At 42.4% G+C, this 17,115-nt stretch overlaps 1 protein-coding gene across 6 annotated transcripts in view; it reads right to left on the minus strand.

Moving 5' to 3' along the window:
• Positions 1-17,115, minus strand: part of Tec (tec protein tyrosine kinase) — a 122,591-nt gene that overhangs the window by 76,012 nt on the left and 29,464 nt on the right. For 5 of the 6 annotated variants that reach the window (XR_015046939.1, XM_085836753.1, XM_085836755.1 and 2 more), the window contains 2 exons: positions 3,216-3,303; positions 1,591-1,776 (listed from right to left, as the gene is read on the minus strand). Coding sequence is in view for 4 of the 6 variants with exons in the window: in XM_085836753.1 (XP_085692879.1) it covers positions 1,591-1,728 (138 nt within the window). In the remaining 2 variants the exon portion in view is untranslated. The remainder of the gene's footprint in view (positions 1-1,590; positions 1,777-3,215; positions 3,304-17,115) is intronic. The other variant, XM_085836754.1, reaches the window with a different exon arrangement.

The following is a 17,115-nucleotide window of genomic DNA, read 5'->3' on the forward strand; positions in this document are numbered from 1 at the left end:
CAGAATCCTTGTAACTGTAGTTGCAGCTGGCTGTGAGCATCCATGCAGATGCAGAGAATCAAACACGGGTTCTCTGAAAGACCAGCCAGTGCTTTTAGCCTCTGAGCCATCTCTCTGCCCTCACTGAGTTGTATTGTAATGGCATCACCCCATATTTAAGTTGACAGTTTAGGCTTCTACATGTTTGGGGTTGGTACCTTTACTAACTGTTACCACCTTTTACCACTTCTGTTGTCATATGTCTATTTTCCTGGATTTACTATGGTAAATTTTAGTTATAACAAATCATTGCCATAAAATACAAAAACTTACCAATCTCTCCCTCCAAATATGTTTGCAATTTTTAAATAATCTTTACTTCTGGAAACAATTCTTATCTGAAACTCTTTGGGGTTTGTGAACTTCTCAGATAATATGAGAATATAGGAGGCATATCATATTATACGACAGTTCTCAATAGGCACCTATCATAACTAGTCATGTTACACATACATATGTATTGAACATGGGTAGAATGAAGGGTGAGCTTGGTCTTCTTTCAACCTTAGTTTTACAATTAAAAGTGTCGAAGCTTTGATTTTCAGCATTTGCAGGGGTTTACAGTTAAGGGAATATGGTCCTATGGTGAGTGAACCTGAGATCGCGCTGGTCATAGCGTTACGCCACAGGAGAAGGAAGACTGGTTCAGGAGAAACAATGCCACTCTGCATAAATCACTGGAACGAAAACACGGAAGAAGAAAACAACCACAAAACAAGTAAACCAGCCGCTGATAAAAATACCCTAGGAACAGTCACAATTCAGTCCAAGCACCAGGGCCACCAGGCATTCACCCTGCCCACACTTGCTCTAGCACATTGTCACCCTGCCCACACTTGCTCTAGCACATTGTCAAGGGAAATTCAGCTCCTAGCCATTCTCTACAACCTAAAATTATTTCTGACAGAAAAGACTATGGCGGTAATAGAAAATATCATGTCCACCATGGCAAGGTTTTATGTTGGGCCAGACAGAGATAGCCACTCACTCACATTCCTTGTGGGAAGCCAGACGCTGTCTAACCAACACTGTCTTGCCCACTGTACCTCAACATCCCACAGCAGATGCTCAGTAGACACATGGTTCTTTAGTCTCCCTAACCCCATCAAAACCACCACACTAGATGCTTGGCATCGAGAGCTGAAGGATTCCCCTTCAGTAGATCGACTTCAATAAATGGTTCACCAAATAATTAATCAGCTGCGGGTGGTGAGGAAATGTTCACACAAAGGAGCTTGGGCTTTGATGCATAATAATATGGCGGTTTGTGGGGGAAAGCCAAGTGCTTAATGTGCCTAATAAATTCTATAAGGACCTATAAAATACAGGAATGGATTTTCTCTGACAGATTAATTCATTCGGAGGCTGCCACCAAATGGATGGCTACCTATCTTAAACTATAATGACAGACTCGTGCTGCGTTCTATCACATGCTAAATCTCAGCTCCCAAGTCTCAATGACAGCAAATTGTAGCCTCAAGTTCATTAACTCAACAGAGAGCAACAGTGTCAACGCTGAAAACAACAGAGTAGACTGCGATTGTCTCCTACCTCCGCTCGACCCTCATAGTAGCTCAACACGGACTTTGTAAGTACAAAAAGTCTCTCTTTGTAGTTTAAGGGTGATGTCTTCTTTTTCTGCTGGGACCTTTTAATAAGAATCTCTTCTAGGATAGTGTTAAAATTCATCTCGGTCTTCTGGTTGCTCTTTCTCCTGCCATTGACGATCTCCAGATTCTACGGTAAGAAAATAAACAGTGAGGATGTGGTGTTAATTTCCTAATTCATAATGTCCTATTTCCTAATGTAGATTGTTCAAGGCAAAGAGCTCTTCTCTAACTTCAGCCTCCATCCTGCCCTGCCATTTCCTAGGAAAATCTAATCAAGATTGATGATGATGATGATGATAATGATGATGACGATGGCCATGATAACAATGGTGATACATGCCTGCCTCTGTCTCTCCCAGTATCCCTTAGCTCTCTAGTACTTTCTGCTATTTGACTCCAGAGAACAAACACTTCAGATGGCAAAGTGTATTCCATTGCCTGTGTTGTTGATTTAGACCTCAAGATCTTGGTATGCAAAACAGCATAATTGATTTAAACGATGAATGAACATGGTAGTGGATACAATTCACTCATCTGTAACTCAGTGAAGATGTCATCTTGATCTGGTATCGTCGTGGTGCCACAGGGAAGCTGTTGCTAGTCCCCTGATAAATACACCATCATGATCCATAGATGTTATCCAGACCACAAGAGAAAAGAAGCCCACCTTGTCAGAGCTAGTCCTCCTCAGGACAAGGTGCCTGGATACAAAGACCCTCAATCCTGTACCTGTACCTTGTTTACATTTTAAAATGTAAACAAGAGCTGGAAAAGTGGCTTATTGGATAGAGGTGCTTGCCACCAAATCTGATGACTCCAGTTCAATCCCCAGAAACCCCCAGAATGGAAAGTGGGAAAACAAGTCCTGAAATGTGTCTTTCTGATCACTACGGTATAGAAAAGGAAAGAAGGGAAGGACGAGAAGGGAGGATGGGAGAGGAAGGAGAGAGAGAGAGAGAGAGAGAGAGAGAGAAGTAAAATTCAACTATATTTCTCAACCACTTGAAAACCCAAAGGTACTCAGAAGAGGCCTGCAGACTCTTCTCTGAGGCAAGCTGACTTAACGGTAGCTTTCTTTCCCTTGCCTGTTCCCTGCCCTTTCAAAAAGCAATTACAATCAAACCACAGAGATAAAAGGAGTCTCTTGAAGCACATTTAGCACAATTTAATAATGTAACCTGCGACTGGACCCTGAGCTACTAAAAAATTCCACTATGCTTCTTTCCAATCTTGTGACTTCGTGTTCTTCTCTTTTCTGACGACCATCAACCACTCGGGCTCCTCTGGTTTTTATGAGGGTCTATTTAACAGCATAACCTCCAAATATCCACCCCTTGATTTAGAAGGTGTGTTGGGTGTACAAGGTCAGTGTGAGGTTTAAATGAGATGTAGATAATTAACTTAATGTGAATGTGGTATCCAAGCATCTGTTACAGTTACATGACTTCCTCTGTCATTTCCCTAGTTCGCAGCATCCTGAGCTCATAGCTGGACAATGGCAGCACCTTCCCGACTGCTCTCCCATTACCCACACTCTTGCCCCACTGAACTCTACCTACCACCTACCCCTTCTGCCCGTTGACTCAGCCTTCAAAGTTCCATCTGCTCATTTCATTCTTCGGACATCCTCAGTGTCCTCAGTGTCGTCTGACACCTGCAGGATAAAGCCAAAACTTAGTCTGACCCTGGAGATGCTCACAATCCAGTTGCAATCGGACATCCAATAGCTACCCCCAACTCTCCCCCAGTCAGTCCAAACATTGCTCAAAATAGCCCCTGGACGTGCAGGGCCACCCCTCCTCAAGGTATTCAGCCTCTGGTCTCCGCAACTCTCCCCAATCCTCTCTCTCCATCTATGAAAATTCCATCAACTCAGAACTCCCCTCCTTGAAACAACCCTTCCTCATGTCTCTAACTAATGAAAATCTGCCAATACCTGGGCTCATAATCTCTCTCGTTCATCACCAAGCTCGTCAAATCCTTCCATGTCTAACAATTAATGGACACAGCATAACTTCTCACCTAGCTGTTGATCTACCAAGGTGTACATTAGAATCACCCAAACAATGCTTTAAAATACAGGTAGGTATCTAGGCTCTGCTCCCATTTTTCTTTAATATTTTCTAGGTTTGCAGCGGGGCCTGGACATCCTAACTCTACAGGTAGGTGGAACTGTGTCCCACTCTCCTAAAGAAGAACCTGAAGCCTTGTGCCTCTTCCTACCACCCAGCTGCTTGATAAACATTTGCAACCTGGACCCATTAATCCACGTGGATCATAAATGAGCAATCAAAGAAAGTTTATTCTCTTTGCATCTAAGTTGGTCCTCTTACTATATTACAATTTTGGCCTGTGCATTTTGGTGTATAGTAGTAAACCACAACCCTCAGGAGGCTAAGGAAAAGGGATCATAAGACTCAAACCAAACCTGGGCTACATAACAAGATCCTGTCTCAAAAATAGATAGGTAGGTAGGTAGATAGATAGATGATAGATTGATAGATAGATAGATGATAGACAGATAGATATAGATAATAGATAGATAGATAGAGATGATGATGATAGATAGATGATAGATAGATAGACAGATACAGATGATAGATGATAGATATGATAGATACGATAGATATAGATAGATAGATAAATATAGACTATAGATAGATATAGATGATGATGATAGATAGATAGATAGATAGTAGACAAATATAGATGATAGATGATAGATAGATAGATAGATAGATAGATAGATAGATAGATATGATAGATAGACAGACAGGCAGGTAGACAGACAGACAGATATAGATGATAGATAGATAGATGATAGACAGACAGATAGATATAGATGATAGATAGATATACAGACAGATAGATGATAGATAGATAGATAGATAGATAGATATAGATGATAGATAGACAGACAGATAGATGATAGATGGATAGATAGATGATAGATAGATAGATAGATAGATAGATAGATGATAGATAGATATAGATGATAGGTAGATAGACAGACAGATAGATGATAGATAGATAGATAGATTATAGATAGATATAGATGATAGATAGATAGACAGATAGATGATAGATAGATAGATAGATAGATAGATAGATAGATAGATAGACTCTATATTGTTTTCCTGAGAAACTATTGGTATGCAAACTCTACTTCCTTAGAAATCTTTATAAAAAGACATTTTCAGGAAGGAAAGAAAATGGCTACTTAGGAAAGGTTACCAGGAGCAAAGCAGGCTAGGCTCTAGACACACGTGTATAGAACACGTAGTTCTCATCCAGGAAGCAGCTCCAGTGTTGCCTCACAGTACACAAACTGGAAAGCACTGGCTACAGCATGTCCTAACTGCAGTTCTGAAAGCAAAAATTGGACACCAAAGATAAGAAAAATGTCTGTTTAATGACTTCAGGGTGAGGAGGAATCGTCCGATCTGATTTACTGAGAGACTAATAGTCTTATACAGGCCATACCATCTGAGCTGGAAGGGATCTTCCACATCATCTCCTTTGCCTCACAAATTAAAAATCTAAGGCTAGGTTAAACATCATTAAAGCATCTTGCCCAAAGTAATGTAGATCAAGACCAGAAAAAAAAACATTCCCTCCTAGTTCCAAATGAAGAGTTCTTCCCAGATAAATACACTTTCTTGTTATAATTCATTGGTCAATGGAAAATTCTAGCCAGCGAAAGCCTTTGTCCCTCAAAGGGTTTAACGGAAGTACACTTCTTCTCTTAGAAAAGTTCAGCTAAAGATGAAGGGCTGAATAAACACCCACTTCCTTCCTGGACGTCCATCAAAAAATAACTATTTTATTTACTTGTTATTAAGAAATTAACTCGCCGGGCGTGGTGGTGCATGCCTTTAATCCCAGCACTTGGGAGGCAGAGAGAGGCGAATTTCTGAGGTCGAGGCCAGCCTGGTCTACAGAGTGAGTTCCAGGACAGCCAGGGGAACACAGAGAAACCCTGTCTCGAAAAATTTTTAAAAAAGAAAAGAAAAGAGAAAGAAATTAACATGATGAGGGACTGAAGAGAGGGCTCAGGAGTTAAGAGCATGCACTATTCTTGAAGATGACCCAGGTTTGGTTCCAAGAACCCACATTGTGGTTCCATGGAACCCATGGGCACCTGCACACACATGCACATACCCCACAACACACACACATCATTTAAAATAATAATAAAATGTTTAGAAATAAATACAAATTTTAAAAAGTAGAAAACAGAAAAGTAAAAGATTTAAAAGATGTTTGGAAACCAGAAGACAAATACATGCTAGGTCTGACAGAGGCAGGAAACAGACACTTAGAAAACAACCATTTTATACCATAAAACTTCTAGATAGAATAAGAATTAAGTCACCAAATCTAGGAGCCCTAGGGCCCTAGGAGTGGTAGTAAAGAAGAATTTGAAGCTAAAATATGGGTGTGTGTGTGTGTGTGTGTGTGTATGCATACATGGGTGTGGATGCATATATAGGCCAGAGATTAATATCTGTCATCTTTCTCATTTGATCTCCATCTTAGTTTTAAGTTAGTGTCTCTCACAGAACCTGGACTCACAAGTCAACAAGCTTTGGAGACCTGTTTCTGTGTCCCCGGCACTGGATTGCAGGCGTGTCCTGTTTCTGTGTCCCTAGCACTGGATTGCAGGCATGTCCTGCTGTACCTTTTCTATGGATGCCTGTAAATGAGACTTCGCCCCCTCATACTTGCACGGCAAGGACTTTACCAACTGAACTCTCTTCCAAACTCTTTAAAGGAAGGAATTAGCGTTCCAGAGGAAAGGAGTGAAACAGGGTGTAGTGGGAATTTTGATTTCTTTTAAAAACACACAAATATTGCAAGAATATGTTTTTGTTTTAATCCCAGGACTGGAATAGGGGGTTGCTTCAGATCGTCACAGCAGCTGACTGTGATTTGCTTCGTGAGGACATGTGATTTTGCCAGCTGCAGACAATTTCTGCCATTGTGTGATATTTGGAATTCTGGGTACTTTTCAGGGGGTATAGAAATGCTAGGCCCCTGAGAGTGGGTTGTTGGTGTTGGTTGGTTGCTGTCGGTCACAGTTTGTTAAGTAGTTGTTCACAAAAAAGAAGAAGAAATTACATATCCTGATGGTGAAAATCAAGCTTGTCCCAAGCTTGTTCCCTTTCCTTTCTATCTTTTTTTCTCTCCTATCTAGTGCTAGGGGGCTGAAAGGAAGGAAAAAGGATGGAGAACAGAGGGAGAAAGAAGAACCCACAAAGTAGTGAAAGATCAACTACAACAGAATCTCACTATGCAACTCTGGTTGGCCTAAAACCCTCTATGTAAATCATCCAGGCCTCAAACATGAAAGGCATTGCACCACCATGCCCAGCTCCAAGGTAATTTTTTGCAGGTCTATTTAAAAAAAAAATAATACCCCCTTTTCTGTGTCATAAAGTCTACTCTCTATGCTTGGTAAAACTAAAGTTCTATTTGTTTGCTTTTTGTTGCTGATGTTGTTTCATTAAACTTAAGACAGGATCTATCCCAGGGAAAAAATGAAGAGCTGAGGCAGAGGTACCACCCTGCAAAGGGAGCTGATGTGAAAGGGCACACGTAAGTAAATGTGACCACTTGGCTCTCTCGTACCACATGATCCAGATCACTGGGTACAAAAAGACGCCAGAACGGCCCAACCCTAAACACAAAATGAAGGAAGGCTTAGGATCACCAAGGAATTCGAGGAAGGTCTTAATACCAAACACATATGGCACAAGGCTGTGACACGGGCAAAATAAACAATAAAGCACCCAAAGGAGGTGGGATGTGGGCACTGGAAATTAAGACAATAGAAATCAAAAACTCAGGAGAGTTAAAATGCAAGCTAAGGAAGTCTCCCATGAACTACAACAGAAAGTCAAACAAACAATGAATTGGGAAGAAAACACAATAGCATTAGAGGGCCCACCCAGAAGCCCAGGGACTGAAACTTGAGAGTTCAAGGGCAAAACCAAACAAACAATGGGGGAAAAAAGCAAAAAGTAGGCATGTTTTTTGTCAAAATAAAGGTTATATCCAGATTCAAACTATAACCAAGTCAAGGCACATCTTATGAAATTTCAAAATTATGGGAAGAGACAGAAGGTTCAAAAGGCTTAAAAGCTAATAATAATAGAAAAGATCAAAATTCTGAATGGCAGTCACCACAACAATCCTGGCAGCTCAGAAGCAGAGAGTTTCCCCCTAGAGGAAACTGAGACCTGAGAAAATGTAGGGAGAGCCACCAGAAGACAGTAGCCTGCTAACGTAAATCCTATTCTCAGCAGAATGTCAATACAGGCATAGGATCATAAATACAGCATTCATATGTGACCTATGAATATCTGAATAGTAGCCTCACATTCTCTGAAAGAAGTGAGACTGAGATAACCACCTTCCTGCTCCGGACAGGGAGCTGGTCTGAGATGTCCTCCAGTCTGGTACCAGGAAAGCCCAGATGGACTCTTAGCACCTGGAGCAAGCCAGAGACAGGCAGAAGAACCCTGCCTGAATCCCAGGCAGGAATGAGCCCAAAACAGATACTTTCACAAGGGGCAACTTGTGCCTGACAGGGAGCTAGCCTGAGAGATAACCACCAGTCTGGCACCTCACAGGCCTGGGGGGGTATAGGGGTGCCACACCATGCCTGAGATGACCCTTGCCTAATACTGTAATGCACGAGCGGGCATAATGACCCCAGACACTCAGAGACCCCAGGCACCACCTAAGAGGAACAAGTGAACAGTGAAGAAATGGAAGAGAAAGAGAAACAGAAAGATGAGGCCACAATGAAGAGCAGCAGAGCCAGAGATACAAGGGTAGTGGGGAAGAGCTTGATGTGAGTAGCTGGTGATGCCACATGGGACCGCGGTGGCATCCTAGCCTGTGCTGTTACCAGGGAGCCACGTCTGCGTTTGTGGCCCTATAGCAGCAGACATCCCTGGTCTGGTCTGCCACCTAGGGATGAGTTGATGTCTGAGGACTGTGCAGAACTGGCCCCACCCCTCACCTGGTCATCGTGGGAGAGCTGGTCTTGGGGGCATAAGAGCAAGAGAGCAGACCCCCACACCTAGCCAACTTCAATACTGGGGAGAGCAGGCCACACATTGCAGAAGTTGTGGGTAAGCTGACCCAAAGATACACACATGGAAGAACTGGCCCTACCACTCATCTCCCATGTGGTAGCATAGACAAGGGAGAGAGACCCTCCTCGCCCTCAATCCTCACCACCAGTGGCAGGCAGGAGACCTAGCCCAGGGATCATGAGAGCAGGAGAGCTGGCCCTGCCCCTCACCAGATAAAGCGCTCAGGAGAGTGGGCCCTGCTCCTCCCCTGGGCAGCATAGTAGAGCTGACACTGGTGGTGGGGGTGCAGGCAGGCTGGCCTGAGGGAGGGAGTGAGGAACAGTTGGCTCCACTATTTGTCTGCTGGGCAGTGACATGGGCATAAGAGAAATGCCCCCTCCTCCATCCCTTACTTCCTATAACAGGCAGGAGAGCTGGCCCCAAGATCATCAGGGCAGGAGAGCAGGCCCCGCCCCTCACCTGGGCAGCACAGTAGAGCTGGCCCTAGGAGTGGGGGTTGCAAGTGTGCTGGCCCAGAGGGTGTGAGCAGGAGAGCTGTCAGACTGACCTCTCAGGAGAAGATCCAGGGCTTTGAATTGGCCTACCCCAACATCTACCCATTGATGAGCAGGCCACAATCCATATCATCCTACAGATCCAAAACGATAAGATCTACAAGACACAGGGCAATAATGTGATATCCAAGAGGAATCCCAGTGAGGTTCCAGTATTCATAGTAGCAGAAGCCAGAGGCCTAGTCCCAGACCAACAAGTCATTGCAATGAACATTTGCAAGTAAAGAACTGTGGACAAAAGGGTACCCTGTGACACACTACAGCTTCCACAATGAGATTTTTTTTCCTCTCTGTTGGGGTGGGGAGAGATTGCAAGGGTGAAGGACAGGTACAGGAGAGGCGGAGATGAGTGGGACTGGGGTGCATGATGAAATTCACAAAGAAGCAATAAAAAGTCTTTTCAAAAAAGAAAAACAAAAAGGCAAAAGATTCCAATCTCCCATCATGATGAAGGGAAATTCCAAGATAAATGACAGGCAGCAGCAAGCCAAGTGGCCAACCTCTTCAAAATATCAAGTTAGAAGGTTCCTGGGAGGAATTCTTGTAGAAGATAAAAGTGAATACCTGGGGAAGCTTATGATAAATTAGCTAAGCATTACTGATATAAGAAATGAAAGTAATTAATTCCAAGGAAAATAAAAACCATACGGAAAAGTCATACAAAAGCAACCACATTCCATCCTGACCTGGCTATCTAAACAGAATCCATAATATAAAATAATATAAATAATAAGTAATAATCTTGCTATTATTATAAATGTTTGTGGAGGGCAGGAAGTGTTTTTCTGTGTGGGTGGGAGGGTAGGTTGTGCAAGAGAGCCACATTCTCTTCAGGAGTGACCAACGAGGCGGAAGAGGAAGTAAAATAGAACCTAAATTTGAAATATCAAGTGATACATGCAAGCGTGCTACTTAGAGATTATCAAGAGATAAAATGACATCAAGATTACACAGATAGGCTTGGCTTTTCTGTGAAAATGATAAATGGGGCAAAGTCTACTCTGCAAAACAGAATGAGAGCACCCTTGGAAATTGACAGAACAATGACCTTAGGACCATGAGACATGGAAGCCAATCAATAGATTTTTAAACTATGACCTGAGATCTTACTTGTTCTGATGAATTTTTTAGATAAGATTTAAAGCAAAGAGGACTCTTCCTCAGACTAAGATCTGTTTTCATGGAGAACTAGCCACCTTAGGGGTCTGCATGCTCGCACTCAGTCTGTGTGTTCATTATGTGGTGCTGTAGCACAAGTGACTCCATTTTGATTTTCTTAGTCTGGTCTGTGGGAGCCTAGAACAGAAACCCTGTCAAAATCACAGCTTCCCATGATTTTTGTTGTAAAAAGATACCAGTCCTAAAACGTTTGACAAAATAAAAATGATCATCTCTAACAGTCAGAAACTCTAGGAGAAAATGGAGTAACAAATGAGCAGGCTCTCTTCTTCCCTAAGCTATTAAAGCCAAAGGCAGATCATCTCAGTGTTGATGCCAAATGAATCTACAAAAACACCAAAATACAAACTGTGATATCCCTACCTATCAAATACTATGGAACCTAGATCAACACAAGGAAGGAAGCTGAAGACAGATTTCCCCAGAAACACTCATCCGTGTCCTGAAAGGTCGCCCCAGTGACCATCCAAAGGTACCTGTGTAATCCAGAAGGCTGGGCAGACCACAGAAGAATGGCCCTTTACACAGAAAATGCATTAAAATTACAAGCATCGTGATTAAAGTTAAGCAGGTTTTACCTGCTTTGTGATAATAAGTTCCCTCTATGGTGCCTAGGCTAGTCTTAACTCCCAGGCCTCAAGAGAACCTCCCAACTCAGCCTATGTGACGGGCAGTACAGGCTCATAGCACCACACCTGGCATAGTTTTGGGTTTTGTTTTGTTTGGTTTGTTTTGCTTTCTATTTTGCTCTATATTGACACAGTCCAGACTACCAAGCCCTCAGATGCATCGTGTCATTCCAAGCTGCAGCTTTAGCACCAATTGCACTCACTGCACTATCCAGGAAAGGAAGGAGGAGGGAAAGGGAACGCTAGGGAGCTGAGCTGTGTGCTTCTCTGAGCACCTTCATTTAGGAATATTATTGAAAGCAACTGTTCATCTTCAGAGGATACAACCTATGACTGAAAAGGAACCTTCCCATCTCCAAAACTAAAGGGAGCCATCTTCTTTGAATAAGGACTCAAGCATGTTGATTTTCCATGTAAAGGGTTGATCTCCTCGGATCTGCTCACTCCTGTGGATGATAGCCTTTGAAAGATAGGAATATCACAGTTTGTATTTGGGGGGGGGGGTTGTTGAAAGTAAGAGTATCCTCAAATATTCCAGATCCATCTCCCAGACATTATAAGACTCTGGGTTAAAACTTTCTTAGTTTCTCTTGGGGACAGAAAAACTGTCATAATGTTGCCCAGGCTGGCCTGGAACTTGTGGTTTTCCTGCCTCTGCCACCTAAACGCTGGGTTTGTGGGCATGTGCCTGACTGCCAATAGTGTCTTTGTATAATAACTGCCAGATGAAGTGCCCCTTTCCTATGTCACACTGGAGCTAAAGATAACTTGACCCTTTACCTCGGCACCTATTTAAAGCTTAAAACAGACATTATCGGACTTTGAACATATGAGGCAGACAACTAAAAAATAATGTCACCATCTCAGTAGTGAAAAACTCAAGCCACCAAAGTTATATTCTCTGTCCTGTGTTGCACAATCCGCAGTCAAGATGAATGCTTCCGTTTCACAATCGCAGTTGCAACGAACCGATCTTAGAACCTCATTGATCATGAAAGACTCTGCCTGAAAAGAGTAAGCTTTAACGATCAAGGGCTCCTAGGGCAGCCCATCCAGAAGGCAGGCAAAAGGCAGGAGGAAACGCAACGTCTATCTGATTTTAGACACTACACGTCAGTTAGTGCTGTTCTCTCCATTGGCCAGAGAAGCTTCTGTCGGCAGCGGGCAATGATAGCGGCAGACTCATCACCAGCAAAGTGCAGAGAAGTGGCTGTTAAGTCTCAGCCTCAAGTAAAGCATCTAGAACAGCCCCTGCCAGACTTAGGAGCACGGAGGGAGAGGTAACAGGAAAAATATAAGGAGCAGAGGATGGGTAGGAGTACTGTAAAGCTCTGTCACCTGGACGTGGCACAGCTACGAACTCAGCAGCAGTGGGCATCTGCGCAAGACCCGCAGAAGACATGCAAGGACTGATGGGGTCCATCGACACTCCAGCACAGATGGGGACCGCTAGGCCTCACTCCCCCCTGAGGACCTATGGGCAGTTAACAGTTACAATATATTCCTTGGTGGTGTGGCCAGTGGTAAGATGACCTTGCTCTGGTAAATAACCCCTTGTTCATACAAGCAACCCTAATTAAATGTAGTGGAGGATACATGTCGGGGATGGGGAATAGGAGGGGAACTTACTGGAAAGAACAAACTTGGTGAGGTGGGGTGAGGATAAGAACAGACAGGAGAGGAGATATGATGAAAGTGCATTATGTATACATGTATATATGTATGTAAATATGGAAAAATTCTTTAAGTCATCAAAATAGGACATGTCATAGTTTCTTCATTATCGTGGTTTAACGTTTTTCCTTCCTACTAGGAAAGCCTTGCAAAAACTGAGAAAGAAGTCTAATGATTTCAAAGATTAAAAAAAAGAACAAGCTTTCTCTCTTTAAAATAGTGCTAACAAATCCAAATCTAAAGTGATTTTTAGCATGTATTTATGCACAAAAATTGTGGAAGGAAAGTAAAAAATACTCTTTGTTAGGAGTTAACAGCAATGATCTAAAGGGGCTAAATATTAGATAAAAATCAAAATATATTTATTTTTCAGAATATGCCCGAATCACACTGACTTTGTTTTGTTTTACTCGGAAAGTTAGGTGGACTCGGTTTCAATGGTGATATTCAAGCATGAATTGTCAATGTGTCAACTGGGTAGTAAATTATACTAATAATATCAAAGTTTACTGGTGTATCATTCAGCTCTCCATTGCTATAATCAAGCAGTACCTAACTTTATAAACAAAACCGGTTCATTTGGGCCACAGCTCTGGAGGTTCTAGAGCTGCCGCCTACATGGGTTTAGTTCTGTGGTTCTCTCAGCTGAATCACACTGTGAAACATACAGCAACAGGGCACAGGAAGCCAGCAGTGGCATTTCCATATTGGAAACCAGAGAGTGGGGGTGGGCGGGGGGGGGGGGAAGGCTCTGGCTTTTATAACAGCCTCAGGAGAACACTCAACACTACTGTAATCCTAATGACTTCTAAGCCCTACCTCCCCAAGGTACCACACTGTAGACCATCCATCCCCTCAGGCACAGGATGAGCAGAGACTAGCGTCCCCCTACCCCCTGTGTGCTGCCCAGCTGTTACCCACAGAAACCATGTGAGTGGGACAGTTGCTCTTACATCCCCTGCAGTGTTGGGGGCTGTTCTCTCACCCGACCTCAGATAACTAGAACACACTGGCCGTTTCTAACCTCACCAGCCTTGTTTTGTTCACCTTGTACTCCTTCCTTCCCCAGCTACCCTCCTCTTCGCTTGCTCAACTTTCCTCCGAGCTAGGTGTATGAGCCGAGCTATTCACAGGAATGCTTTCAGACGTGAATATAATCACTCATTCTGACACTGATGACATATCTAGCATGACGATCAGCCACTTATGAGGCATGCAGGTGGCTACAAAAACGAACAAGCCATGATCTGTACAATGTGAAAACCAGACAGAAAGAAAGAAGGACACTAGGATCTGTGAAGGGCTATAAAAGTGACCTGCGTGACATATGTTGGAATTATTACTAACCCAAAATGTTCTTCATGCTGTGCTCATGAAACAGTAAACCATTGCCCCCTTTCATACTAGCATAATGTGACAGAAGGTTAGAGACACATCAACGGAAGAATAAAGTAGATGTCAATGTTCAGATCTTGATGGACACATCTTGACATAGAAATTCCTTCTAAAGAGCATCCACTTTCAGTCAGAATCATACAGAGAAAAGGCATGTTTTTACTATTTCATTTTCAAATGTTTGATAGTGATTTTCTCTTTTTTAGTTTTAATATTGAATGAGCTTTCATTTTTTAGTATTCTATTACTTATATAATTGAAGCTAAACAGAAAAACAAGAACCTTAGCTAATCTGATCTTTTAATTGTGATCATTTAAATGTTTCAACTCCACCTGCTTTCCCAGAGGCCACTCAAGCAGCAGAGGTAACAGGTAAGACCTTGCCCCATGCCCTATACCTGCCAACTCCCCTTAAAGTACATCTAACAGCCATAACTGTACCATGTTCCCTGGATTCCATTTTCCAGCCCACAACTCCACCTGCCTTCCCCAAGGCCATACTGGCAACAGACACAGCAGGCCACGCTGACACTAGGGACCCTAGCGGCAATGTTGTCACCCAAAACCCCATGTAGGTCATGCAGGCCACAAAAACCCCAGTGCAGGTACCCCAATGAACCTAAAGACTCACTGGTCACCAGAAACTCAGGCCACTCAGGCCAGAAGACAGAGAAGAAGCAGAAGCCAAGGAAAAAAAATCCAAAAAACACCCATCTAGCAAAGATAAAACTTAGAAATCAGCCCTAAACCTATAATAACCTCCAAATCAAGATTATTAGAGGCCAGCATAAGAACAAAATCAACAACAGCCAGAGAAGTATAGCAGCCCAGCTATCCTACTACAAGTCCTGGATATTCCAACACAGCTGAAGCACAAGAAAATGACAATTCATCCAATCTTAAGAAGAATGTAGAGGAAGGCCTTTAAAGAAGAAATAAATAAATCCCTTAAAGAAATACAAGAAAAAAAAAAGAAAAAAAGAAAAGAAATACAAGATGCCAGGCGTGGTGGCACACACCTTTAATCCCAGCACTAGGGAGGCAGAGGCAGGCGGATTTCTGAGTTTGAGGCCAGCCTGGTCTACAAAGTGAGTTCCAGGACAGCCAGGGCTATACAGAGAAACCCTGTCTCGAATCCACCCCCCAAAAAAAAAGAAAGAAAAAAGAAAAGAAAGAAACACAAGAAAATACAATCAAATAGATGAAGGAAATAAATATAACTGTTCAAGACCTGAAAATGGAAATTGAAGCAATAAAGAAAACACAAACTGAGAGAATCCTGGAGATGGAAAACCTAGATAAGTGAACAGGAACTAGAGGTGCAAGCATTACCAACATTATTCAAGAGATGGAAGAGAGAATCTCAGGTGTAGAAGATACAATAGAAGAAATTGATACATTGGTCAGAGAAAATGTTAAATCTATAAAGTTCCTAGCAAAACATCCAGGAAATCTTGGATACTATGAGACAACCAAACCTAAGAATAATAAGAATAGAAGATTACCAGCTCAGAGGCTCAGAAAACATTTTCAACATCATAGAAGAAAAATTCCCTAACCTTTAGAAAGAGATGCCTATTAATATACAAGAAGCTTACAGAACACCAAATAGACTGGACCAGTAAAGAAAATCTTCCTGCTACATAATAATCAAAACACTAAATGTACAGAATAAAGAAAGAATATTAAAAGATGCAAGGGGAAAAGGCCAAGTAACATATAAAAGCAGACCTATCCAAATTACACCTAACTTCTCAACAGAGACTCTAAAAGCCAGAAAGTTCTGGACAGATGTCTTACAGACTCTTAAGAGACAACAAATGTCAACCCAAACTACTATACCCAGCAAAACTTTCCATCACCATAGATGGAGAAAACAAGATATCTCGTGACAAAGTCAAATTTAAACACTATCTATCCACAAATCCAGCCCTTCAGAAGATACTAAAAGGAAAACTCCAACTTACAGAAGTTAACTACACCCAAGAAAACACAAGAAATTAATTACATGTATTCTTCACTTTCTAAACGAGAGGCAGGCCAAGCATATGGCTGAAATTAAACTGAGTTTTCTCACTTGAATTTAATTCTTCGATCCAAATGCATTCTCATGGAGAAAGAAGAAAATTCAACACACATGAAACAAATGCTGAGAAAGAATCAAGGACACCTGGGACATTCCAGATGTTAGAGAGCTAAGGAGGATCCACAGAACCTCCCGGATGATGTGAAGGTTTGAGCAGTTCTCCCACTTTCTGTGACTTCCCATTTACCTCCATCCCAGAACCTTTACTGTCAGCCCCAAATCAAAGTTCCATCACCTGTAACATCTGCTAAGATACACTCATCTTCACACATCTCCAACTTCTCCTTTTGTATATTACCTAAACTAAATCTCTATATTACATTCTGCCAACATAGTCTGAAATGTCATGACTTGAGGATTTACCACACAGTTCATAAAATAAATCAATGCCTACTTTTTTCCAGTGCACTATGAAATTCTTATAAGTAAACTGCTGCCTGTCCCAGTAGATGGGAACTAACACAGAGTGACCCACAATTAGGAATGTTCAGTGAGAGACCTTGGAACACTCAGTCCTAAATGAGAAAATCTTCATCCATCCCTCCTCTCAGGGCTCAGGAGCTCTTCTGAAGAGGAGGCAGAATGGTTGTAAGAACCAGAGGTGGTGGGTGACTCCAAGGTAACAGCAACCTCCAGACACAACAGGAGTAACATGGATTCATAGAGTGTGGCAGCACGCACAAGTCCAGATGTGATCCCAGAACTGAGAGGGGAAGTGGACCGGAACTCCCATCCCTAACCGAGAAGCTATCTCCAACTGACATCTGCTTGCAAAGGGAAATGTAGTTTTCTCCCATGGTATTTCACTGTGCATAGAAACCATACTTAAATGTAGGTCCTAGT

The sequence above is a fragment of the Mus caroli genome, unplaced genomic scaffold (genome assembly GCF_978045245.1).
Source record: "Mus caroli unplaced genomic scaffold, Mus_caroli_1 scaffold_4, whole genome shotgun sequence".
NCBI lineage: Eukaryota > Metazoa > Chordata > Mammalia > Rodentia > Muridae > Mus > Mus caroli.